The 27,770-nt window shown below is 42.1% G+C and overlaps 1 protein-coding gene across 2 annotated transcripts; it reads right to left on the reverse strand.

Moving 5' to 3' along the window:
• Positions 1 to 776: 776 nt before the first annotated feature.
• On the reverse strand, positions 777 to 27,755 carry IFT52 (intraflagellar transport 52). Of its 2 annotated transcripts, none has more exons than XM_033094319.1 (14): positions 27,038 to 27,122; positions 25,181 to 25,305; positions 24,441 to 24,528; positions 22,409 to 22,538; positions 22,082 to 22,157; positions 20,913 to 20,984; positions 17,885 to 18,011; positions 14,772 to 14,858; positions 13,479 to 13,547; positions 9,781 to 9,935; positions 5,341 to 5,428; positions 4,238 to 4,346; positions 2,343 to 2,488; positions 777 to 1,135 (listed from the first exon to the last, which is right to left on the reverse strand). In XM_033094319.1, the coding sequence occupies exons 1-14, from the start codon at positions 27,071 to 27,073 to the stop codon at positions 1,088 to 1,090; spliced, it is 1,356 nt and encodes a 451-aa protein (XP_032950210.1). In that variant the 5' UTR covers positions 27,074 to 27,122; the 3' UTR covers positions 777 to 1,087. The 2 variants fall into 2 exon arrangements, with proteins under 2 accessions (XP_032950210.1, XP_032950211.1); XM_033094320.1 differs by lacking the exon at positions 27,038 to 27,122 and adding an exon at positions 27,586 to 27,755 and having other exon boundaries at positions 864 to 1,135.
• Positions 27,756 to 27,770: the final 15 nt, after the last annotated feature.

A 27,770-nucleotide genomic window follows, 5' to 3' on the forward strand; every position in this document is an offset into this window, starting at 1 on the left:
TTTCTAAGCCCCACTTAGGGATTTCCACTTGCATGAATTGTCATTTTCTCAGTTGGATTCTTATGCTCCAAAACAGCTCACCCTTTGGAATCCCCATCTCCCCAAAGCCCCAGCACCAAGCAATCAGGATCAAAATCCTGCCAATCTGACCTTCAACCCCCAGACCAAATCTATTTCAAAATACCACCTTTCCTATAACAGCACATTAGTCCACATCCTCATAACTTTCCCTCGGGGTTAGATCACACTCGCCCTCTAAATTGGCTTCCTTCCACAACTTTGCTCTTTGTAAGACAACTGCTCTTTGTAAGAGCCCACCTGCTAAGCTAGTCCCATTGCATGACATCCCTTACACACTGGCAGTGGCTCTGCAATATTCTCTCTGCAAAATGCAAGGGTTCCCCAAAGCTGGTTCCCAGCACATCTCGTACACGGCCATGAATTTCCACATCCGCTGCTCCATTCAAGCATGTGTAGTCTCTCCCATTGTCCTTGGGACAGACGATCACATTTTGCCTTGCACTGTACCCCAAAATGATAGAATTGAGTGCTTCAGGAGCTCAGAGGACAGAGGACCAAGTGTGGGTGGCGATAACAGCCTCCAAATGGTTGTGTCCTGTGGACAGCTGGGAGATGAAGGGGTGAGTGACCTATGTAAGGAAGGTGCCTACATACTGTTTTATTTTTTTCATTAGGTGCAGTGGGGCAAACAGACTGTGGGGTAAGTTTGTTTTGCATTCTTTTGAACTCCAAAAACTATATAGTATTCACAAGCGTGAGAGTTATTTATGCCTTTGATAAAAGCGACTCAAATCCAGAACTGGAATTGGAAGAAAACACTTCAGTGAGACTGTTTCATAAATTATAAAAGTACAGATTCAATCCGATTTAATTTAAAAAAATGGAACGTATCTCACATAAGGATCTTCTAAGTTAGAAATGTTATACCTACGGAAGATACACAAACCTTCCACAGCCCATAGAAGAAAGAGTGCATAGACAATTTTGATAAAGGAGTTCAGCAACAACTGAAAAATAGTTTACAAAGAGAATCAGGAGGCAGAAAATGCTTCAGGAGGCACGGTCCTCAGAAATGGTTCTGGAATGCTGTTTCACTTGTATCAACATCATGTTCCTGGATGATGGAATAAGACATAGAATTTTAGTATTTCAGTACACAGCCTGAAATGTGAACTCTTTGGCGTTTTGGACTTTGATTAGAGATTCTGAATGATCATTAATTGAGACACACAGGAAATCGGTGGCCAAATCCAGCCCCGAGGTCAAATTCTCACTACCAGGATAAGCTTTTGACTCCTGCCCATCACCCAGCATGATTAGTGGGGAGCAAATGCCATCGAAGGCGCTGATGCAAAGACCCACCAGACTTCTTACCTTGGCCTTGGGGGCTTGTCCCTGCCTTGCCCCCAAGGCAGCACTCTTGGGAATCTACCTGAGCCCCCCACCTCACATTTCAGTGCTGAGCAGCTATATGAACACCTCGCTTCTGGGTACCGTTTCTCCCAGAGCACTGTAATTGCCCGTATAGTCCCATCTCCCCCACTCCGTGTAGCTCCGAGACAGCAAGGGCTGCATTCACCCTGATCACTGCCAAAGCCCCGACATCTAGCACTATGCCTGGCACATACGAGGCATACAGCATGAGTACCCAGCAGAGCCAGCCCCTTGCCAGCAGAGGCTCGGACCCTCAGGATCTAAATTCCTAACTGTTTCATATGAAGAAAAATGGACTCTCTGTACTGTTTGATAGCTCTTTCCTCCCACCCCATTTACTATATCATGAATGTCTTCCCAAGTCGTTAAACACTCTTTACACACTTTCAATCTTATAGATGCACCCTAGGTACTTAACCAGTTCCCTACCGATGAAGATTTTGCTCTATTAAAACAGTGTTGCACTGAGCATCTAGATGCGTAAATCTATACACATTCAGGATTATATTATTAAGACAAATTCTGAGGATTAGATTGCTGGGTCAAAGGATACATTTTTAGGGCTCATGAACGATATTATAAAAAATGTCTCCAGAAAAGTGGGACCAATTTATTCTCCCATCAGTAGTGTATGACGGCTCATTTACGAACAGTAGTTGGGCATTTAATTTTAGAAATCCTGTCAAGGGACCGACAAAACAAAGGCCAGGTATAATTTTAAAGTTCTTGGTCCCCAGTCCAGAGAAAGGTGTTTTGTTCACCTAGTAAATAGTATACTTAATAGACACTTGCAGAATGAAAGTATGGCATAAAACACAAGAAACCCAGTGCAGATGATATTGTCACTCAAAGAGCTCCCCCTTCAGTGGGCCTTCTAGGCTCTGTACCTGGTTCAATTTCTTGAATTCCACCACTTGGAAGAAGATATGCTCAAGGATATGTTTGGCATCTTGTTGGTCCTTTGGTAGTTTACTGGTTACTCCAAGAATGTCGCCACACTTCCTGACATAGAATTCCAGGTCTTCTTCAGTACCTAAGCACAGTTGGGGCAGTTAGATAAACCCTTAACTTCCCCAAGTACAGACCTACGGTTTAGTTATCCCGTTAGGTTCCTCCATCTCAAGTTCACTCACCTCTTCCTAGGGTAATGTCACCACAGGACTTAAACAGTGACAAACTGTAGAGATTTCTGATGTGCTGCTTTTATCATTTATGGCAATAGTGTGACACTCCTAAGTAGAATGCTGGACTGGTCCTGGCTCTCCTAGTCCCAGATCCAGCATTCCTACATTGCAAAGAATAGCAACCAGCAGGAAATAAAATGACCATTCTCTGAATGCAGCGTGGACCATTATGAAAAGGGCATATGGGTATTTTAAATAGCATTTATTACACTATCCCCACCATTATTCCCTAGGGTAATTACTGCCACATATGCCTATATATTTACATATGTGTAAAAAAATGGTATTAAACAATATAGTTCTGTGAGTTGCCTTCATCATTTAATGTAACATGAACATCCCATGTCAAAGCTTATGCTCCACATCTTTCTTTTAACATATATATAATACTTCAGTTTATTTCATATATTTTTTAACCAATCCCCCTACTAATGGACCATTAAACTGTTGCCAAGTCTCTGAACGCTACAATTCGTATCTCTATAGCTGTATCTTTTTGTTCTGCATTTCACAAGGATTTCTGGAGGACAAATGCTAGAAATGGAAATGCTGGGTCAAAGCATCTGATCCTTCCAAGGTCTATTATTCCTACTGGACTAACCACTATGTCTTGCTAATCGTTGATTGCCCAGCACCTACCACAGAGCCTGGCACAGAACAGAGATGCAATACAGGTGTTTCACACTGAACGATGTTCACTTTTACATACTCCTTTCTGGTCTCTGGACACATACAGGTATTGTTCACACAGTTGGAATCCTGCTAGACGTGCAGTTTCCTATCTTGCTTGCTTTATTTAGGATTCTCACTTACATTCTATCAGTGTCACTTGCTGGCCTTTGGAAACCTCTTTAATAATGACTACATGTTGTTCCATCGACTGAATGTTTCACAATTTACTACCAGTCTCGTGCTAGAGCACAAACACTAAGGCTACGCCCAATTGTATTTTATTTTTTAAGTCAGTAACGCAGTAATCATCTGTGTACCTTCATTTACCTCCTTAGATTCCCAGCAGTGGGGTCACTGCCTCATAATGGATGGGGAGTTTTATGCCCCTGAGCACGTGTGTGCAGACCCAGTTGCTGTGCTGGGGGCGGTGCACGGCAGGGAAAGCACTGGGCCCAGAATCAGAAGTACCCCCATCGTGCAGCTTGTGGCTGGGGACTCGTTTCCACATCCACATGTCAAAGTGGGCACCCTTGACTCTATTCCTTCTAACAGGAAGTCTAATTCTTTTGGCCCTGACTGAGTTTTCCTATTTAACGGCTCCTATGACCAGTGACCGAGATTTGCTATGTGGCAGCCAGGGTCAGAGTTCACCCTATGGTAAGTCACTCAGAGGGTCAGAACTAAGGACCTACAGGGATTACAGCTGAGACTTTGGCTTCTCCATAGCACCACGTTCTAACTCACTGAGCTAACTGGCCTCGAGAGAAGTAATCACCGTCATTTACATGAAATAAACAAAAATTGTAACTGTATACTCCTGTTCATATTTTTGTTCTCCCTAAACAAATGCTAAGCTTTCTCTCATGGCATATCTCAGAAGTTCATAATTAAACAAAACTCATAAAGGAAAACTTGGCCAAACTTACACTTATTGGTAATCTGAGCAAGCCGTGCCTTCTCAGAAGAGAACGTCTCGTCTAAGTCAAACAGCTCCAGCGGAGGAGGTGGCAATTCCCTGAAACTGGGAGGGAAGACCTAAAAGGAAATAAAGTCTGTCATGGAAGAGTATATCCAAAGCCGTAAACGACGGTGATGAGACGTAAGGGGAATGAGAGGCCAACTCAGCCCTTCCCTGGGATGAACCCCCGCAAACGCCTTTCACCTCCTCCTGCCCTAACCCATTAGACCACATCAAGGAAGACGCCCAGCCCGTGGTAAACAACCAAGCAGAAGCAGCTCTAACTGCACCGCCACACTGACCAAGCTGGCATACAGAGCCCATTAACTTGTGCAAGACAAAGCCTGGGGCACGTCAGGCTTATCTGTGGTGAACATTTGATTGTACAAGTTATTTCATTTAATCATGAGATCTTTAAGGACAGAAATTGGGGAAGCAGATGTAGATTAGTGTAGAAAGCACTGAACTTAGAGCCGGAATTCACATGTATGGACCAGAGGTGTGCTGATGTATGTTTAACTACCAGTTCTTAATACAAAACATAACAAAAGGCCTGATGTGCAGCATTTGTCATTTTCTGTCATGTAAATCCTTCCATCAGTTTCAAGCTACCAAGATGAAGCCAACTGGCTCATAATATTCCAGAATGTGGTGGGATTAAATAATTTTGAAGACGAGTTAATGCTGGATTGGAATGTTGAAAAATCACCTACATACACATGACAGTCCACTGGGCTGTTAGAACTTGGCTCTAAATCTGAGTGCCTATTGCCTGGAAAGCTGCAGCACAAAGCTTTTTACCCAGGAATTCTCATATATGCCCTCCAACCCCACGAGCTGGGAAATGTTTCACAGCCAGAAAAGTCCACGCCCTTGATTTTTGAGCTGGGAACTACACCAGATGGAAGTCCTTGTGGAATGCTCATAGGTTTGATCTCTGTGCATGTTTAGAGCCAGAGAAATGTGCCTCCATGAGGAGTGGCACAAATGGCATTGGAGGGATCCACAGGAGGGGCCCAGCTGGCAAGGGAAGGGCAAACAGTGGGGCTCTGCAGCAGCACACCTACTCACCGCTGGCTGAAGGGCTGGCAGCGGCGTCTCAAACTGAGGCTGGATGAGCTGGAGAGGTTCATGTTTCACATTTAGCTGTTCATGAGCCCTGTGTTAATAAGACAAAAAAAGCAGGGAGCAAGATGAGACACGGTGCAGAGAACATATGACTGGTTACACTGGGCTCTTCTCCATCAAATCAGGTGGTTCAGCACTTTTGGCGAAAACACAAAATGTGTTGTTTATGTAATGTAATGATCCTTTCATGAATCTTCTCCAGGGTATCACACAGTATGACTTTATTGAGAACTGAAAGAGCAAGTCCTTTCAGTTTCATGTCGGGCTGCTCTATACGTAGGCTTCTTATTTTTACCCAATGAACACTGTGACTCTTTGAACTCACTGTTTCCTTATTTATTTTCACCATCGAGACAGGAGTCAAATCTGAAGTGTGCTTCTGGCAGTTGAACAGATAGATCTGTACAGTATATACTTCATATTTGTTGATTATTCAGTCAACAAACTATTTACCAAGCATATACTACGTACCACGAAATTTTATTCACCAGCAGTAGAGCAACAGTGAAAAAAAGACACCAAGACAGGCCTGTGTGGGACTTACATTCCTGTGGAGGAGAGACACATAATAAACAAAACCCAGGATGCCAGGTGTTAGTGAGCATTATGAAGAAAAAGAAATCAGGAAAGAGAAATAGAGACAAGGAAGGGGCAGGGAGGATGGCTTCTCGGAGATGCTCTGAGTGAAGGGCGGGCAAAGTCTGGCAGTTTCCTTCAAAAGTGTCCCAGGCAGAGGCCAGAGCTAGGCATTTTCACAGGACAGCAGGACAGCCAGTGTGGTGACAGCGGAGGGGGAGTCGTAGGAATGAGTTTACAGAGTCAAGTGCTAATCCTACCTCCCTGTTATGGTTTGATCGTGGCTTTCCCTGTGCCTGCTTTTCTCAAACATTCACTTTATCCTTTTGTATTGTACATAATTGTAGAAGCTAGAAGCTGACTGAACTCTGGGAATGGCAAATTAAAATACACTCACCCAACTGAAATTGTATATGCATTTGTGGCCTGTCAGAATTAAGATAAACAAGTAAATGCCAGTAGGTGTGGACCAAGGTCACGTCTGCTTCTATGTACGAGTGATTTCAGAAAGGAGAGAGGTCTGTGCCTGCAGAAAGGCGTTCAGCTGATCTCACTGCTGTTACCTCCTCCACTACTCCCCGGTGCCTGGGGAGACTCTTTCCTAATGAGCAGAAGGTCCCCGTGGAGGGAAGAGAAACTTTTACTCAGCACCTACTACATGCCACGAATTGTGCCTGTCCCTGTGCCAGGCACTTATTTATTTCATTGAATCCTCAAAACAACTCTGGAAAGTGGGTGAAATCTTGTGTGCAGGAGGAAACAAGTGTAGAGATGACATAGATTTTCTAAGGTCACATGGTTAAGAAACGACAAAGGCAAGGTTAGAACTGAGACCTGGCCAATCCCTGCCAAACAGAAGCCCCATGACGCAATCTATCTGAAAGCAGAATGTCATTGGGGCAGTTCTAAGCTCAAGACCCCACCACTGAACACACATATAAAGAATCCTGCTGCCAGGTCCTGTCCTCGGCCATCCCAGCCGTGATTTTCTGCTTTCTGTCCCCAGACGGAGCTGACTGTGCTGCAGACCTGTATTAATAACGATAGCAATTCCATCAAGTCTTCCCTTTTCCCATTCAGCTCACCACCTGCCCCTGTCGTCCTCCTTCTAGTAGCCAACATGTACTTGATGGGGGTGGGGATGGGTGGAGAAATTACTCTTAACACCAAGCAAAACCTAATTCAGAAAGCTGATCTGTATGGGGAAAAGGAAAGAAAAAATACCAATGCTGAATACAAATCTGTGAAATGGGGCTGAGCTGTATATGTCCAGAACGCTGTGGCCCGACCGCTGACACTGCCTTTTCACCACCCCATGTTTCAGTCCCCAACCCACTGGACCATGAACTTTGCAGGCAGGGTCTCCACACCACTTGTCTCTACCTCATAGCCCTCAGGCAGCGGTAAACGCTGACCAACAGATGAAGTTACTTCAGAGCTACACCCTACAGACGACAGAAATATTTAAAGACTAATTGAATTTTTACTCAGAAAAGAGAAACTGCATTCAAAAGACATTACTGGCAAATAAAAATACCTCAGAGCACTATATAGAAACTGTAAGCCAGGAACTACTGCCCTTTGCGATGGCATGAAGACAAATATAATTAAAACAGCCGTCCAAGCCTCTGAAATATCCACTATTTGACTCTGCTGACCCTGAAATAGCAGACAGTTGTAATCAAGCCCTCATTCAACACTGCACAGCGGTCACGGAAGCCTGTCTAAACCACATCAGGAGAGAAGCAGGCTGAAATGGCAGGAGCTGGGTGACTGTAACTGGCTAGTGAGGCAGCCGGATGTATCTTCATTATTCTGAGAAAAGCCCTGCACTACAGTGGAGGAGCCCGTGGCCCATCTCTGGACCTCCCCACTTTCATGGCTCTTCCTCCTCCCTGGGCTCCCAGGGACGCTACCGTCCACAAGCGCAGTCCTGCCCCTCTAGCTGCTTTTCCCCAGCTTGTCACAGGCCCTCCTCTTCTGCCTCTCAAGCATCGGCAGCTGTGGGGTCTTAACTCCAGCCCAATTCCCACCCTCATGCTGCCCCTGGGTGTCCCCAGTTTGTCGCGGTTTCCCCCACCGCCTTATGTAGACGCCTTCGTGTCTACACTAGTGTTTCCACCTGCACATCTTCACAGGGAACCCTCTTGGCCTCATGAGATCGGAAGTGCCTGGAAAAGAACTCATTTCTCTGTCCTCATCCTACATTCTTCGTGCCAGTTCTCAGCACCACCAGTTACCTAGATCCCCAAGGGAGAACACAGCCGCTCAGACATTTCCATCACAGCCTCCCGTGGCCCAGGTCTTGCGATTCTTTCTCCCCAAACACCTCTCGAAGTCACAGCGACTCCTCTGACTAGCTCTACCTTTCAACCCCCCTGCTCTGCCGTAACGGGTCTCCTAACTAGTTTCTTCCCTTCTACTTTTCCTTTATCCCAAAGAATTGTACAGACTGCTGCAAGAAATTGTTTTGGGTTGCTTTTGGAAAACAGCTTCCACCATGTCCGTTCTCTAGAGGTCCTTCCTGGTACCCCATTCACAAATTTGACCCTTGCCCTGAGCCGCAGGCTCTCTGTCTTGCCTTATTTCTGTAATACTCGGGCATGTTTCCTCAAGTGCTGGCGCTAGGGAATGTGGAACAGGATGTTGCAGGGAACTTCAGAGGACCGATTTTTAAACTATTACCAAGTTGGCCTTGTTAGAAGTCAAGGCTAAGTGCAGTCCAAAGGGCATTTAGGAGTAGTGTTCCTTGCGTGGACACATTTGCATGTGTGACTGTCCGGGGCTTTGCTCACATAAGCCACATTGCTGCAGGACGCTCTCTCCCAACACCCCCACCACGTCCTGACATCCTTCTCACCCCTTAAAGCACAGCACCCAGCACAGTGCCAAGCAGACGCAAGGCCGCCAAAAAATGCTTGCTGAAATAATCAACGCCTGGCTAAAAGGGCCCCTCTTTCATGAAGCCTTCCGTGCTCGCCCAGTCAGAATCAAAGTCGCTTTCATCTTTATGCCCGTGGCCTCCAGTTTTATATTTCACATTTAGCATTAATATAATAACCTAGTATCATGGCTTCTGTCTCCTCCGTAAAACCACACACTGTAGTAGGTATAGTGCTTCGCATGGTAGGAGCTCTATAAGCATTTGTTGAACTTGTACGTAAGTGTACGGGTAGGAAGTTAGACAATCATCTGTAGCTGCACCCTCAGCCTTTGGTTTATTCAGATGTAGATTCCATGCCAGGCCAACAATACTCAAAAAAGTTAGTCGCTGCCCCTGTATTAGGGATGAATGGCAACAAGCGGGCGATAAAACAAGGTAGAGCCCGGCTTAAGAGTCAGTCAGGCCTGGCTTGAATCCCTGCTACCCCCCTGTGAGGATACCTGACCCTCTTTAAGCCTCAGGTGGCAATGAGGCAGGGAACTCAGCGGATTCCCGCAAGTATTAAGTGAAGTGACAACGTGGAGTGCTTATAGGGTGATTAACGGCCTTGGTTTACTGAGGGGATGCCTGGGACGGGGGACTCTGTGCTAAAACCAGGAAAGTCCCAGGCAAACCGGAACAAGTTGGTCACCCTAAAAGCCTGACACAGGCCTGGCCTACAGGAAGGGCTAACAACAGCTGACAGTGTCGTGTGCGTCAGCTCCTCCAGCCCTATACCCCAGCTCTGTGTCGGCCTCGTCACAGACTTGAGCACGTTTTGCATACCACATTGGCCGTGACCCTCACTCCGGTCCCCAGCCTCATTTTCAAACCAAACACTCAGAACGGAGTACAGTGCAGCTCAAAGAGCCACAGGTACTGACTTGATGACCTTGGGGAGGGATGTGGTATCCAGCTGGTAAACAGACAGATCGAAGAGGGTGGTAAAATCCCGTGGGTTCTCATCGCCCTCCTGGAGACACACTCGAAGCCGCTCGGACAGGGTGGCCGTGTCGGGCAGCATCATGTAGTCGGAAATCTGAAAGCCACAAGAGGGTTCCTTTCAACAAGGCAGGAACAAGAATTTCACTTGTCAAGCTGCCAATGTCTCAGGCCTAAATGTGCAAAATTTATACTTGCTTGCCAAACGATTTCACTATTCATGATCCCAGACAACTAAACCTTAAATAAACCCCTTTATGTGGAAAGAGGAACGAAAGTCACTTGGCTAAACCCCAATGCAGGCTAAATCCAAACCTCCATTTACTCGTGCTGGTGTTCACAAGCTGAACACAGCCAGAGAAACACACCACCAAGTGGACTGGTCTGCTTTTAATTTCATGATCACTGATCTTGAGTGCTCAGCAATCAACTATATTCCCCAAGTCCATCCACTTTCCCATTCTCCTAGGCAATACTTTCCTTTTGTCACTCCAACCATGTAAAACGATTTTCCCTTTCTTGATTTTAGCTGATGACCTTATTTTATAAGTCAGTGAGAAAATAGAAGCAATCACAAAAGAAAGTCCACAAGCTCTCCCGCTCCCACAGCCACCCACCTACCAGCACCTGGCCCCTACACTCTGCATTCTCTCCCGTTACATGTACGAACCCCTGTGACTCCAGCACAGACAACCCCTAACTTGGACCCTAGATCCCAGCCTTCTCACCAACCAAGGACACGCCTCCAGCACTGCTGAGAGCCCTTAATGATGACACATGCTGTGTGTTGGTAACAGAAAAACCTAAATGTCCATCAGTAGGAGACTGGCTACAGTACAAACAGTGAAAAACACAGACTTAAAAAATGGAACACATAAAAGCTCTCTATGCATAAATATGGAAACATCTCCAAGGTATATTGGTAATTTTAAAAAGGTGCTGGACAGTGTCTACACACACTGTATATAGTAGCATTTGTGTAAAACAAGGGGGAAGTAGAGGGTACATGTACGTATTTCCTTACGTATGTATAAGGTATCTCTGGAAGAATGTATGAGAAACTGCTAAGATTGCTGTCAATGGGGAGGGGGTCAAAGTGGCTGGGGAAAGAGAGAAGGCAGATGTTCACTGGGCATGCTTCTGGATGCCAAGCTACGTGAATGCAGTACCTATTCAAAAAAATGTGTTTGAATTTAAATAAATGCATGCTGGCAACAAAAACTTTATTCCTAATTGCCCATTGAACTGCACTTAGCTTTGAGTTCTGACAAGGTCAACTCGGTAATAGTTTAAAAATCTGTCTGAAATCACCTGCGACATACTGGTCCACATTCCCTAGTGCCAGCACTTGAGGAGACATGCTTGAGCATTACAGAAGTAAGAAGTCAAGACAAACCGGCTCGCTGTTTTCCATATCCCGAGGGCTAAAAACTCCCTCAATCCTCAAATGCTTTCGTAGACAAGAAAGGAGGATAAACAAGTAACTGCTCTTCCCTGTAGTACTGAGCTGTTTTAGAGGTTTCGACCCTATGAGGTGACAGTGGGCTGAGGTGAGAGTGACGACAAGGGCTAGGGCTGTGCCAGGACACCCAGAACACAGCACAGAGATCAGCAAAGGCCCAGCAACCCCAACGGGCCAGAGGCTGATTCTCATCTCTGCACAGAGGCCTGCTACAGACCCCGAGTTCAGAAAACCATCAAGACCTCAGGTGTCCAGACAGAAACATCAAAGTGCTCCCCCCACCACTGGTTTTCACAACTTCCTAGCAGATTCTGAGGTTAAAACTTGTTATGTAAATCCCTTTGACTATTGAGCTACCATTGTCTTTAAGTATCATTTGAAACTGAGCTGTATTGTCTGGGTTTGAAACCTGTTCGGATAGAACAAGATTTGATCTGAAAACAGAGGAAGTTCAGGTTTTCAGAATTTACTTTGCAATGCTACTGGATCCAGCCTTTTACTTTCCAAAGCCTTACAATACAAAGGACATTTTTCACCAGGTCTCACATCTGGAAGACACGTGAAACTGCCCGGTTTTAGAGCAAGGCTTTCACAACCCTATATCCCTCTGCCTTTCTACTGCTGCTTCCCTTCTGAACGAGTCCAGTGTCACACGTGGTGGACAGTGAACAACAGAGAAAAGGCACAGGCTCCGGAATCAGCCTGAGTGGGAGTTAAAATGGCTTGGTGGGGACCTTGAAGAATTTACTTACTTCAGTTTCCTCAGTTAGAAAACAAGACTGACAGAAACTTAGCAACAGCAAGGTGGCCACACAGAACGGGAGGAGATGCAGCATGCTTTACTGTTGCTTCCCTAGACCCATGACACTCTAGGATTGGCAGCTGCCAAAGATCCCTCCACTCAGGGCTGGGTCCTATGAGATCTGAAAAGCGAATTCCTGGCTGTACCCCAGTTCTTTTATTTTGGGGGTTCACATCACTTTTCAGGAGGAATTTAAGCAAAAGAGCTATATACTTAATGCTTCCATATATAGGAAGGAGCACTTTAGACATGGGGCTTTCCTGTTTCCGAACTCAAGTCAGACCCTGCAGGCCATGTCCTCAGCTGAGGGAGGAAGCAGTCAGGAGGCCACCATTTCTGACTGCCTTCTCACACACCCCCTGCTGTCCCTAGCCAGGAAATCATTTTCCTGACATTTTAGGGGTTAAGAAACAGAGAAGTGATTGCAGAATGAGTACACTTGACTCAGAAGGCCTGGGTTTGAGTCCTGGCTCTGCACTCACTTGATAGCTGAACATACTGCAATCTTACAGAATCTCCATTTTCTCATCTATAAAATAGGAATAAGACCATCTACCTTCCAGGGCTGTTATGAGGCTTAAATGAGATGATTTCTGTGGAAGTATAAGATATACAGTGCCTGATATATAATAACTACAAGAAGTTTTTTAAAGTCTTATAGACATATAGTACTTTTTACACCTTTTAGTTTAATAAGTAAATTTACATCTATGCATTTAGGCCTCACAATCAACCTGTAAGGCAGAGAACACAGGCAGTAGTGCCCCCTAGAGAAAAGGTCAGGATGAACAAAGGTCAGAAATAACCTCCTCAAGGTACAAGGGCAAGCAGTGGAGCAGGACAAGAGCGCAAGGTCTTGGTTCCTAATCCGGCACTGGCTTCCCCACTTTCCCTAGTCTGATAAATATTATCCAATGCCTTTAGGGTCGTTATTCCCAAAGGCAACAAAATTACAGTTTAAAACTTACATTCCGATGATCTTGTTTCTTCATGAAAAATTATTTTTATATCCTTCATATTTCTCAAAGAAGTATTTCTCCATAGATACTGACTGTGAAAGTTTGGGTCAGGGAACATATTTTAAATTCTAGTTATGATAGATAGATAGATAGATAGGTAGATAGATAGATAGATAGATAGATAGATAGATAGAGATTCCCACCCCAATTAATTCTATGAATTATATAATTTATTGATTTATTATTTTTTACAGCATGGCCTTCATCTCCCCAAAAAGCATCACTTCTGTCCATCTCTGTCTTACAGATAAAGTAAAGTAAGAGATACACATTCCTTTGGAACTATTAGAAGTGACGCTGAGAGAAGCTGGACCCGTTCTTCATTTAAAAGTCTTTTAACGACTCACAAGCTCCTACCTCTGGGTCCTCAGCATCAATCTGGTTGAGGTGGATGTCTTCTGTTGTCAGCCACTGGAAAACCACATCCTGGATTTAAAAAAATAAACCAGAATCAGACACTTGGTTATTTGAGAAAGCTGAAGGCAGGAATAGAGAATTAAATCAATCAAGAAAAAGTGATAAAGGAAAAAAGACAAAACCAGTGATTTGAATAAGGGTAATCACCCTTCACTTTATGAAATCATATGAAAACTTCAGCTTTCCTCACAATACTGCCACTTTTATGATCGGAAATGTATTATCTTAGGACACTCTAACCTCTAATGACAAGCCAGCATTTATTAAAACGTTCCCAGTCCCGACTCAATCTCGTTCAATGTGCTGATGACAGACCTTAAAAAGTAGAATATATCTAGATCCCTCCAGAATATCTCTAGTGACACTGGAACTTCATGTGGATTCCACAGAAACAAGAACTTAATCAATCTCCCAACACATAGAGTCCTGAAGGCTTCTAGGTCTCCAAGGCTGAAGGACTTTATTAAATGAAAAAGCTCAGTGGGAACTTCTTCCTTGGCAAGTGACTCACTGGAATCGCACTGCTGTATAGCTCTGGCACGCACGGTCTATCCTCCTTCACAAGACACGTTTCCTTCACTCTATTCTGACAAGCCACTGCAAGGCCTGCACCTCATTCCCCACATCCATCAGTGACCAGGCCTCCCATAACCGCTCCGAAATACCACTCATGCCCACCAGCCCCTCGCCTCTTTCACACCTTCACTCCTTTCCTTCAGGTCCTCGTCCCTTCTTGCCTGGCTGACTCCTCCTGCCTCCTAATCCTAACTGGCTCCAGGCTCCTCCTCCTTCCCACCTTCCATATGCCTGACACACGGGTCTTTCTAAAACACAGATCTGATTATGCCCAGGGCTGCTGAGCACCCTACAAGAGATCCCCGTGGCTTTCGCAGAAAGTTCAAGCTCCTGGGCTTTACACACAAGGCCATGGCTGGGCTTGCTCTTCACCGCTTCCCCACGGTCGGCTCCCACCCGAAGCTTAGAAATGCTTAGAAATGCTCGTCACATCCTTCTAAATTTACTTCTCTGTCTCTCATGCGCTCCCTCATTGTACCATATAGTCTCAAAGTAGAGACTATGCCTGAGCCAACTTTGTATTCTTAGTGCCTGGCACATAACGGGCTCTGAACAGCTGGTTTTAAATGAATTAATGAACTTGGCGGTGTTTTTTTAAATGATATGAAAATCGTACTGACACGTTATACATTAATGTGATGAAAGAGAAAAGCTTACCATGATTTTGCTGTTTTCTTCTTTATCCAAATATTGGTCACTGAACATGTGACATGAGCCAAGCACTGCCAGTTTCCCGCCTTGATTCTGTCGATGACAAAGCAGGGTCAGAGGCTCAGATCCTAAAATACACTGCATGCATCCTAGTCCCCCCAAACACTTATCACAATCACGTGAGCAACTGTCTTATATACGAATGTGTCAATTTTCATCAGGATTTTAACAATCTAGAAGTATCAACGATAATAACGACATTCCAATCTGCTTCTCATTCTAGATACTTCTATATTCTATTTGACTTTAACAAAAAGCCCTATGAATTGGTTCTATAGCATTTTCCCATTTTTATAGCATTATCTTATGAATGAAGATCATAACCTTAAAGGGAAAAAAAAGATAAATCAAAAGATAATCCGCAAAGAGTTAAAGACATTTACAAGTACCAAAAATAGTATTTAAGTAAGACCCAAACAGGAAACTAAGCCACAAGCATGATAAATTCATAAAAGAAATAACTGGTTAATAAAACAAATTTAATATTAGTAATTTTAAACAAATCAAAACAAAGTATTTTTGCCTATTAGATTATTAAATATGAAAAAATGACTACAAACAGTGTTGGTCAGGTTTCAGTGAAATAAGTTCTTTCACACATTATTGCTGAAACTCTCAACAAGTGCAACAAAGCAGTCTGAAATATAAAAAAATTCTATGTACTGTTTGATAGTCATAATGACAAAAAAAATTAGAAATAAGTCCAAATGTTCCAACTACAAAAAAATGGCTACGAATAATGCAACCTCCTCCAACTATTAAATTATATATTACAACGAGTTTTCAGTAACATGTAGGGGAAAAGTACACTATAAATTTTATAGCTATCCTAGTTGAAAGCTTGTAAGGCAAATAAACAAAAATGAAGCACAAGCAAAAGTGGGAGAAAATGATCAAAACATCAGCCTGGGCTGCCTCAGAGTAGCGCAGTAGGAAGCGTTCTTGTTTTCCTCTCTGCATTTTTCAATTTTTCTACAAGGAGCACATATTACTTTTATTATATAATGAAAAAGACAGTACAATATTAAAAATACAAAATGAAAGCATTTTTTCTAGCAGCATCACACACAAGGAACAGGCACAGTTATGGTGGCACTAGGACAGAAGTACACCTAAACCAGAGATGTCAAGAGATGCAAACATGAATTCCATAAATAAAACAAAATTTGCAAAACAAACTTTGACTTGTACTCCACTAAAAGCAAATGCTTCATAGGAAAAGTAATACACTATTACTATGCCATCACTACTGAAAATAGATGTTACTGAGAACAGGAAGTGAATTGGGTGGAATTCTACAGAAAGGGCAAGTGACTGAATGAATTCGGCTGTGATCTGAATTCACACATGTAAATAAATACAGGAAGGGAAGAGAGAGTAAAGGACTTTGCTTTCTCACGACTACCACAGTCAGGCTTATTGTTTCTATTCTTTATCTTCTTTTCTCTACCTCGTTTATTTCAAATAGATTACAGATCTTCCTTTAATCCTTTTATTCTGTCCTGACAGAGATTCTACCATTGTCTTTGGCTTTCTTTTCCTCCATTTGTCTATAATTTGTTCCAATTAAGTAAGAGTATGTTCACTCAAGGACTGATTTGGCCCTTCAATATTAACACGTCTATCCCAGTAAACCAAAGACCTAGAAAGGTTCATGATAGGCTCAATGAATGGCCCTCCGAGGAGGCAAAACCCCCCCAGCGCTAGCTAGTGCCTGCTCATGGTTTCCAAAAGGATGGACAATGGCCCTCGCTCTACTGGTTCATCTCTCAAGCTTCGGAGTGACAGGCGACAACCTCTGTCAAAGACAGTGTTTATAAGGCAGGACTAAGGCCTGTGAGGAGGACACAATGGGCCTTAAATGGCAGATGATGGGCAGATGATAAACTCCTGAGTTCTAGAAGGATCATGACACTTAACACAGAATTCTGTACCCAACAGATGCTCCATAAAAATCCACTGATTAAGCCAGGTAAAATCTCTGTGTGCAGTTAAAACATCAAATAATTATAGTTCTAATGTTCAACTACCAGAGGTCCCCATCTCATTACTTGTGTGCTTATAAACTGACACTTCATGTAAACCAAATCTTGAATCATTTAATAATACTTTAATTTTAAAACAAGATTTCCAGCTGTTTGGGAGAGAATAACTACCACAATAGCTATATGAATTTTGTCTAAATATCATCTTCCAAACATAGCATAGACATTTATTTACTTCATAATAACACAAGGTCAGAGCTTTTAAATATGGGAGGGAAAGGTAATACTTAGGTCCCACAACGAAAAAATAGTGTGTGAGGAATTAGAGACATCTAGGTCTCTGGAGAAAAACTAAGAGGTCAGCTGGTGGGTCATCTTGGGCAGATGAAGGTAAATTCAGCAAAACCTGAATGGAAAAGGCAGTGGAAAAGTTGGGTCATAATGAGGAGGGCTGTGTCCTCTGGGACCACCTGTTCCCATATTTTGTGGGGTTTCCAAGATGAGAACTGGACAAAGCAGTCTTCTGATCTGTTTCCCTGGGAACATCTAAAATGACAGCAGCACAGTTCTGGGCAATTTGGTGAGTCTGTTAACTTGACCTTTCCCTGAACCAGTCCCTTTCACTGAGGGTGAGCCCGTAGTCAGATGGGATACAAAGCTATTTTAAGAGTTATGATACAGGTAGCTTCATGCTATGGTGGAAAAGCTGTGGATTTAGAATGATAAGAGCCAGGTTTAGGCCTTGACTCCATCGATTATCCCCATCAGTAAAATGTAGATAATTGAAATCCTACTTCGCAGAACTGCTTTGAAGACCAATGAGAAAATACATGAAATCCCTCTGGAAATGGTAAAGTAGTTTTTACTATTTCAACAATAAAAATAACACTGTAATAACTATGTATAGTGTCAGGTGGATACTAGATTTATTGGGGGAATCACTTCATAAATTACATAAATGTCTCACCACTGTGCGGTACACCAAAAACTAATATAAAATAATACTGAATGTCAATTATAATTGAAAAATAAAAAAACAATAATAATAAATAACCTATCTAAGAAAGGCTGTACCTTCGAGTGATAGAAAGCGAGAATGGGTCTGTTAAGCGGGAAACAGACAGAGCCTGTGGACAGAACAGCCACTGCTGGTTTCATGACACTCAATGTGGCACCAAAAGGATAGACAAAGGTAAGAGCCCTGTAAGAAAGTAAAGAAACATTAAAATTTAAAAAAATTTTCTTAAATGAATAAAAAATTTTTAAAAGATAATCTCAGTGGTTCTTAAGCAGTTCATCCATCATCAAACACAAAATTCCTCTAAGCTTTGATTTATTCACTGAAAATTTGGTGTAACTCTAACTACAAGTTTAATAAGCATTTTAAGAAACAGGAACGTAAATTAACAATGTCCAATAATATGTGTAAGTAATGATAACTGAGAGAACTACAGGAGCCCCTATGGATGGGGAGGAAGAGGAAGCCTCATGGAAGAACTAGAGCTACCCGTGACCCTGCTGTGTATAAGAATGGCTTAAAGGTGAACATTTTCCTCTTCCTCATTGATTTGACTGGTGCTGCCACTAAGAATGAGTGTCATTCGAAGGGCATTTACTAGTTGAGTGCTTATATGAACAGAGGCATGTATCGATCTCACATCGGACACTTGTACACAGACCTGCCTTGCGGTCCCTCCTCTACTCTCCACTGTCCTAACGAAGACTTAAGAGTATCTTGAGCAAATCAGTCTAACTTGGGCAAAGCGCTCCTGGGAAGGGCGTGGGGTGGAGGCAGGCAAGGAAAGGGCGCAGATCCCGGGTGAGGCCAACCCATGCAGGAGGAGTTAGGGTTTTACTGAAAGACGGAGCTTTGCAAAGGTAGTTGTTTGAAGGACACGCTCTCAGAATGAAGGGAAACAGGAATCTTAAAACCAGAGCATAAAGTTAGAAACTTGTGGGGTGGGCATGAGAAGTCTCTTATAAACATTTTAATTTCCCTTTTCCTTTGGGCCATGAGAAAATTCTTTATAGCTTAAGTTAAAATTATTTCCTTCCAGTGTTAGTTTTCCCTATCCCTTCAGTAAAGTCTCATCTACTCCTGTTACAAACCACATCTGAATAAGATTAGCGGGGCAAAAAGATTGGGAAAGAGCCTTCCTGGAAAAGGGCACAGATATATAAAGACCCTAAGGTGAGAACAAGCTTAGCATATTTAAGGAATGGAAACAAAATCTGTGTGGCTACAGCAGAGGAAGAGAAGGAAAAAGGGGCATGAGCATCTGAGACTCCAATAGGCCAAGATATTTCCAAGCACAAAGCAGGACTGGCGAGGAGAATCTCAAAGGTTACCAGGAAGCTGTGCTGCTTCCCGAGGACCCAGGAAACAAATAACCAGCCACCTGCCCTTCACTGCAATTACTGACAAGGTAATAACGCCAACAGCAGGAAAGGTCCTGGGCCTTACACCTCACAAGGCACCTCCACAGGTATCACCTCAATGGAGTGTCTCAACAACTTTGTAAGATTACTATTGTCCCCATTACACAGACATGGAAACAGAAGCTAAGAGTGACTCACTTTACCCTGAGTCGCCCTGCAAGTAGGACATGAAATCGGGAACTTCTAACTTCTCCTCCTAACTCCACGTCCACAGTTCTTTTATCTACAACTGGATGAGCTAATACAAAGCTCAAGACTTAAGTTGACTCTTGAATGTCAAAGTGTTAACTCTATGATATATGTTGCTATACATTTTTCCCCAGTATGACTTTCCTTGGTTTCATACTAAGAAAGCTCTTCCCTACTCTGAGATTGTAAAATACTCACCTGTTTTCTTTTAGTACTTCTTTGGTTTCATTTTTAATATTTAGAATTTTAATCCATCTGAAATATATTTTGGGGTGTGGTGTGAAAGTGGAAATGTCTTTCCAAATGGTTAGCCAAAATGATGCTACCCATTCCTCAATAATTTGAAAGGTCATTTTTACTATACACTAATAACCCCCACCTCCATATATATTTTGGGTCTAAGTTGTCTCATTTTTTACTATTTATGCATTAGTACCACATTATTTTAATTACCATAGCTTTGTAATATGTTTTAACTACATAAACGCATTCAACTTCTATGGGGCAAAATACCCCAAAGTAAAAAGGTAAATGAGGAAAAATATTTGCAACGCCTGGAGGTCTTATAAGAAAAGACATACCATCAATAGAAAAATGGGCAAAAAGCAGTGAACAGGAAATTCACAGAAGAAATACAATCAGCCAATAGACTTTAAAGGCCATACCACTCACTAATAATCAGAAATGCAAATTAAAATAAAGAGATGTTGTTTTCACCAGAATACTCCATGCTGACAAGAGAAGAAAAAGGGGGTGTGTTCATAGGGACGGAAAGGGCTACAAACAGCCAGGAGGGCGATCTGGCAATGTATCACATTTGACAAAGCGTCAGTTGGAAGACTTTGACCCTGAAATTGCAATGCTAAGAATCTAAACTACTAAAATATTAGCACCAGTGCACAAAAATTATATATACGAAGATGTTTACTTTTGGCTTTGTTATTTATAACAAATATCAAACTGTTTATAGTAACAATATGGAGCGGACTGCCGGGGTTTGAAACTAAGTTCTGACATTTGTCAAGTGGGCTTGGGTAATTAACCTCTCCGTTGTCCTGTTTATCACCTTACAGGATTGCTGTGAGGATTAAATGAGGTAATACATGCCGGTCACATAGTAAGTGCTTGATAAATGTTACGTGGGATTACTAAAGCGAAACTTCATCAACTACCTAAATGTCCTAATAATAGAAGATAGGTTAGCTAAATTAAGACGCATCTAATTTTATGCAGTCATTAAAAGGATAAGGTTTCATTTTTATGAATGAAAAAAAAATCTAGAAACCTAAACACCATACTGTTAACTTTGGCATAGATTTACAATGGAGGGCTTCTATTTTCTCCCTTTTGAAGCGTTCTAATTGGTTTTGGGGTGAGAATTACTTTTGTAATCAAAAACTCTTCATTTTGAAAAAGAAAACTCTTCAAACTGACAAAGCCATCCTTTTCAGGCGGCCTCAGAAAACACACTCACTGAGCATTGTTTCCACTGCTCTCCTCATCAATGATTCCAGGCACGGCCTTCCCTGCAGCTCGGCTAATTTCCCTTGAAGAAAAAATTAAAATCTAGTAAACAAAAAAATTTAGGAATTTCACACTCCATTCATTAATAGTATGAACTAGATGCAAGGACTTTGCAGACCTGTTCAAGATACAATGCTTAAAAATTAAATAAAGGTACACCCACACCCCCACACCTCTTTTGGGAAGTTTGTAAAGTTAACATTAAAATATAAGGATCAGTTCCTCTTGCTTGAGTCCTGACGGAAGGGTCCACATAATAGACCCACATTCTAGTCTTGTACTCTAGACCCTGTATTGTCAGACCCAGCGAAGTGCCTGGCACGTGGCAAGTTCAAGCGTGGAATGAATCCTTTGAATAGAGGGAAAAGCTCAGAGGTCATCTGATGGTGTCGTTCCCCTTCTACACTCATTTCCCACTTGCCCAAAGCCTCTAGGATCCAGAGGATCAAAAAAACAAAAACAAAAAAATTGACTTTATCCCAGGCTCCAGGAGTGAAGAATATGACCTTGCTATGACATCAAGACATTCTCTGCCCTCTGCCACAGTGACCAGTTTGAGGTGGGCAAGTGGCCTCGGCCAGCTCAAACACAGCAAATCGCAGGACATCTCTTGCTGGGACCAAGGCACGGTCTTGCCCTAGACGGTGCGGCGTGTGGATGTGAATCTGGGAACTGTCAAAACTATTCAGCCCACACACACACAAGAGCAGAGCCAAGAGAATTACAGAGAAATAGAATTGGAACGTTGATGACATCATGAATTTTCAGTCAATCCAGATCCAAAGCCTGTCCTATTTCTAGGCTTTTCAATTACATGAATCAATAACATCTCTATTGTTTAATCCCATTTGAGTAGGGTTTTCTGTTGCTTGGAGCGGAATGTATTCTGACAAAATGGTGAGGGTGGGGGGTAAGGTGTCAAAGGATGAGAGGACTATAATTTGATGGATGAGGATATAATAAACTAAAATGATAATATAATAAAATAAAACAAAAAGGAAAGGAAAGGACAAAGGAAGAAGGGCCAGTGAAAAGACTATGTGAGAAGAACGGAGGGAAGATTCATGTAGGAAAGAGGAGAATCATTTGTAAAGACATTACTGCTTTCAACATGCTTACCTATTCAAGACTCCATTGGAAACTAGAGCTTCTTTAGGATGGAAATACTTATAATATACATTTCTAACCACAGCATCTTTAAGGGGAAAAAAGAGGAAGGTGCATTTTAGATAAGAAATAAGTCTGATATTGTAGATGCATAAAGCCTTGACCTGAAAGGAACCCTGGAACTCTGTTCCAATTCCTCTTGTTTTATAAGTGGAAGAAGCCTAGGCCCAGAAGGGGCAGACTGCTGGTGAGGCTAGAATGCTGGCCCCTGTACCTTCACATCCCAGGGCTTCTCCCATTGTGCTATGAGGCCCATGTTAAAAGAATAATACTACTTACCATTATTAACCATGATTCCATATTCTTCTAGGAGAAAGTTAATATTGGTGTCAAATCTGGATTCCCCACCCTCTCCTAGCATCACAAGGATATCTCCACCGCCATCAAGGTATTTCTTCAGGACTTCCAACTATACACACACACACACAAAAATCTATAAATATACCCAAAAGACTTTTGTCCAAAATACCATGAATAAGATCTTAGCTAGCTGAAAAATACACACTTAAAATCTGTAAGGCACTTACATGTGTATAAGATAACATAAAATTTACTATGTGGGATTTCCAAGGTTGTGTTTAAACATAAAGCTCCAAAATAGTCCAACTGAATTGACACTTTCCAAGTCGACTATCTGGACAGCAAACCCAAAGCGGAAAACTATTGGCTAACGGAAGCTCACAGGTCTCCTCCATTCAATAATATCCCTGGTGTGTACTTACTAGATGCCAATTGCACCTGCCCTCTCCTGACAACCACACTTCTCCAGGCATTGCCAAGTGTCCCCAAGCACTGGTCTCCGACCCTCTCTCTCGATGCTCTCATTTGCCTGAGGCTGCTTGCTCTTTGGCAAAGACCCGGTCACCTCTCTGTCTTCCCCAGGTGGAGAAGGGAGGTGGAGAGAAACTATATTAGAGTTTTAGCCCAAAGCCCAGCAAGTAATAAAGGATTCCTGTGAAGTCCACTGCCTGCTGTGTAAACATCTCCCAGGGTCTCAATGGGTCGAGTAGCTGGTCACCTCCACATTCCCAATGGTAAGGCCTACTCCTGCTCTCAACCTGATCAAACAGTTATATCTCTCTCCATGCTCTTCCCAGATGAGGTGGCCTTGCAATCAGGCTGAGAAAAAAAGGGCAATAGAAATGCTCCCCTGTGGACCTCTTCCTCATGGCCCCACCCAAAGTAAGGGCAGGAGACCTTGGACTAAGGCTTCAGTCTAAGGACCACACTGGCCCACCCTGCCTCGGCCTCTCTACTCCCCACAACCCTCCCTGAGCACCAAGGCACTTCCAACTCTCTGTGGGAAAGGCTCTTGCTGTGTTCTGGGTTTTTTGTTTTTCTAATTGTCGTAAAATACACATAACATAAAATTTACCATCTTAACCATTTTTAAGTGTACAGTTCAGCAGTGTTAAGTATATTCATATCGTTGTGAAACCAATCTACAAAACTCTTTTCATCTTGCAAAACTAAAGCTATATCCCTTAAACCACTCGGCATTTCCCTCTTCCCTCCAGCCCCTGGCAACTACCATTCTAATTTTTTCTCTATGAATTGGACGACTCTAAGCACATCATATAAATGGAATCATACACTATTTGTCTTTTTGTGACTGGCTTACTTCACTGAGCATAATATCCTCGGTGATCACGCACCTTGTAACATGTGTCAGAATTGCCTTCCTTTGTAAGGCTGAACAATATAATTCATTGTATGTATTATACCACATTTTGTTTACCCATGTTGGTGGACACTTGGGTTGCTTCTGCCTTTGGCTATTGTGAGTAATGCTGCTAGAAACACGGGTGTACACACATTTCTTCGAGATCCTGCTTTCAATTCTTTTGGATATATATCCAGAAGTGGGATTGCTAGATCAGATAACGATTCTATTTTTAATTTTGAGGAACCACCATACCATTTTCCATAGTGACTGCACCATTTTATGTTTTCGCCAACCGTGCACAAGGGTTCTAATTTCTCCACATTTTTGCCAATACTTGTTATTTGTGTTCCTGGTCTTACATTTATTTTTCTGTGTCTGATCCATGAAATAAAAAACAGCTTCATTTTCAATGGAATTTTCTTATTTCAAAGCAAAAATGTGGCCAAGAAGCACAGCTAATATTTAATTAGCCTGCAGTCTGTGTCTGGCACTTTACACGCATTATCTCATTGAATCATCACAACAGCTCAGTGATGAAGAGCGAGATGAAGTGACTACCTTACGGCAACACAACTTAAATCCAGGATTTCAGAGCCCATGCTCCTAACCATCTCCTTGTATTTCTTCTTGATGGATATTTCTTACCTCAGCTGCAGTAAATTTTTCCCTTGGCCCAGCTGTAATCCACAGTTTCACCCCAATTAACTTCTCAGATGTGATTTCATCTTTTAAGCTACAAATATGATTTTAAAAGCAAGGGTTAGATCCATCATTTAAACCAATTTACGAGCTATTTTAGCCTCTAGACTGTATGCAATGAGAGGCCATAGAGGCCCAGAGATAAAGGGATTTTGAGGTACCCAGTCCAGCCTCTCTCCCAAAGTGAGAATCCCCTCTACAGGCTTGCCCCAGAATCATTGGCCTCTTCTCAAATACTTCCTATGAGCCAAATTAAACTATGCTAGAGTATAAAGAAGTCCCCTGACTACTAATTCAATCAGCTCTACCATTAACTTGTATGATTATATCCTTACCCATTAAGAAAAACTAAATACACTCAAACAAACCAAGAAATATTCTTTTTTCCTTTCTCTAAACTGAACAACTGACCCAAATTAAAATGTGGAGAAAGTCTGTGACCTCTTGAAAAGCTGCCTATATATTATTAGAGTAATTTTTTTATTTGTGATTTGGGGGACAACTTAATAATATGCTAACTGCCAATTTTCAAAAGAGATGCTTTAATAATAATTGATTTACTTCTGAATGATCTTTAAATTGAGCTCCTCCCACCTAAACAATCTGTACATAAGAAAATAAAGACTTTCAGTTTTCTCAGCAGGTTATTACTATTACTTAGAAGAGAAAACAATACATGAGGTCACCTCTGAATCTTCCAATTGCTCCGAAGTCTCTTCTGCATGGATTTATAGCCATTGTTGGTGGTAAATACTTCCTTTTTGTATGCATTAAAAAGAATGGTGTTCCGCAGCTCTTTCTCCATGGTTTCCTATGGAAAAAAAAGAAAGGATTAGGAAAAGGGAAACAATACACAATATTCCCAAAGAAAGACCCCCAAAGGGGGTCTACTTCCTCTAATTTACCCCAAAGTCTACTTCCTTTAATTTACTGAGAAAGGGTATGCAGCTGCAACTTAGCTATGGAATCCCTACAATTCTCAAAGGTTGAGAGTGAAATGCATAATTATAGCTGCAGAAACCTATGGCGAACCCTGGCTTTGACCTCCTTGTTGCCCTGGCCTTTCCACCAACCTACTCCCATGGCCCTGCCCTGCCATCACCCTGTCTCTGTGGGAGACCATGTTTCCAACCTGCTAACTACTGTTTCCAACACTGCTAACTACTGTTAACTGTGGGGTATAGTCTTCTAGATTCTTTTTATATACACTCAACTTATAGTTTTATTTACAAAGTAGGATCTTGTCATATGCGGTATTTTACAACACACTTTTTTCACCTAACCTTGTATCTTGCACATCTTTCCATATCAGTACATATGGCTCTACCACATTTTTTTAAATTGCTGCATAGTATTCCATTTTATTGATGTACCCTAATTTACTTAACCAGTTACATACAGATTGACATCTATTTTGGGTTTTTTTCCCCCCAAAATTTTCGCTAGTAAAACAATACTACAATCATCAATTATCCTTGAACATGATGTTTTTGTGCTCTTTCCATATTTGTATAATTCCTACCTGCTGAATGGCAAAGTAAATTATTTCCAAATTGCTCCAAAAAAATTGTACTAATTTTTACTTCCATTAATACTATTACAGTTGTTTCCATACAATCATAAAACCAATATTTTTCATCTTTCCTAATAAGATAGGCAAAAAAACCCCTCATTATTGTTTTAATTCTCACTTTGAAATTAGTGAGATGGCCATCTTTCACTGTTTGTATTGGTCGCTAATATTTCTTCTGATTTTCTTGTTCACGTACTCTGCTCATTTTTCTATTGGGTTTAATATTTTTCTAACTGATCATTAAACAAATACTTTCACAAATTTGTCTTTAGACTTAACTTATGGGAACTTCTTTGGTTTGGTTTGGTTTGGTGGAATTTTGCAGGCCATACAGAAGGTTTTAAATTTTATAGAGTTAAAAGTATTAATCTTTTCCTTTCTGGCTTCTGGATTGCATGACATATGTAGAAGAGTTCTTGTCATGCGAAGATTATGAATAAATCCAATAAACAATGCTTTCTTGCAGTACTTTTATGTCATTTTTTTAAGATTTAAATTTTGGTCCTTTCGGAATTTATTTTAGTGTTTAAATGAATTTCATTATTTTTTTAATTACTAGAGCGCTGCCTGATGTCAATCCAACTTTTCAATGCTGATTTTAAAACACCACCTTGAAAAAAATATATATGTGTGTGTGTATATATATGTATATACATACATAAATATTCACTGCAATAAATAAATAAATAAAATACCACCTTGCCTATATAACAAATCCCTACAAATATTTGGATCTTATTCCAAGTTTTATATATTCTATCTGCCTGTAAGTTGCTGCTCAGGTCCATACTATTTTAAGTATTATAGCTTTATAATGTTATAATATCTGGTGGTACTGGAGAGCTAATTCCCCTTACTATTCTAACTTTTAAAATAATTTTCCTTGCTAGTCTCACATATTTATTCTTCCAGTTTAACTTTAAAACCATTTTGTCAGGTTAAAAAAATGCCCCCATCCCACCACAGCTACCTTTTCATGTTCCATTCCATCCATGCACGTGTTCATTTTCAGTGTGTATACACAATATTGTGTTCTGCTTTCTCAAGTTTTCTGAAAGAAGTCTTCATGATTAGGCTAATGGTTGCACAATCTTATGACATAATGAACTGACCCACTGCCTTCATGGGCACCTTTTCAATTTTTTGCTATCATAAATACTACTGGAATTTACCTATTTCTGCTTTTGCCATTAATTATTTTTGCTGTGGGGCAGATTCTAAAAAGCAGGATTCCTAGGAAAAGGGGATGAGACTAAGATCTTACGGGTCCTTGTCCGATGCTTTTCCATACTCAGCAGGACGACTGAAATTCCGCGGAGACGGAGACGATGGAAACTCACTCAGTTCAAATCCGGGATTCAGGCTTATATCCGCACCTCTAGTTTACTTTACCCCAGAAGACCTCAATTTTCTATAAGACTGTCCCAGAGGCCCCGCGGAAAGTCCGACGAGGTGTTCGCCAGCTCCCAGGCCACCCCAACGCCCCGGGTGGTCCATCAGAGTCGGAGCTCTTCTTACCTGAGGCCCAGTGAACACCATCTTCACCTGACTCCGCCCAGCATCCCCCCGCCAGGTATCCAAGGCCTCTTAGCAACGGCGGAGGCTCAGCGGCGCGCTGGGAAGGCGTGGACCGGGGCGTGGATCTATCTCCGGAGCAACATGACAACGACGGAACGGAAGACGACACTTCACCTCGAGCGTCG

This window comes from Rhinolophus ferrumequinum, chromosome 23 (assembly GCF_004115265.2).
Source record: "Rhinolophus ferrumequinum isolate MPI-CBG mRhiFer1 chromosome 23, mRhiFer1_v1.p, whole genome shotgun sequence".
Lineage (NCBI taxonomy): Eukaryota > Metazoa > Chordata > Mammalia > Chiroptera > Rhinolophidae > Rhinolophus > Rhinolophus ferrumequinum.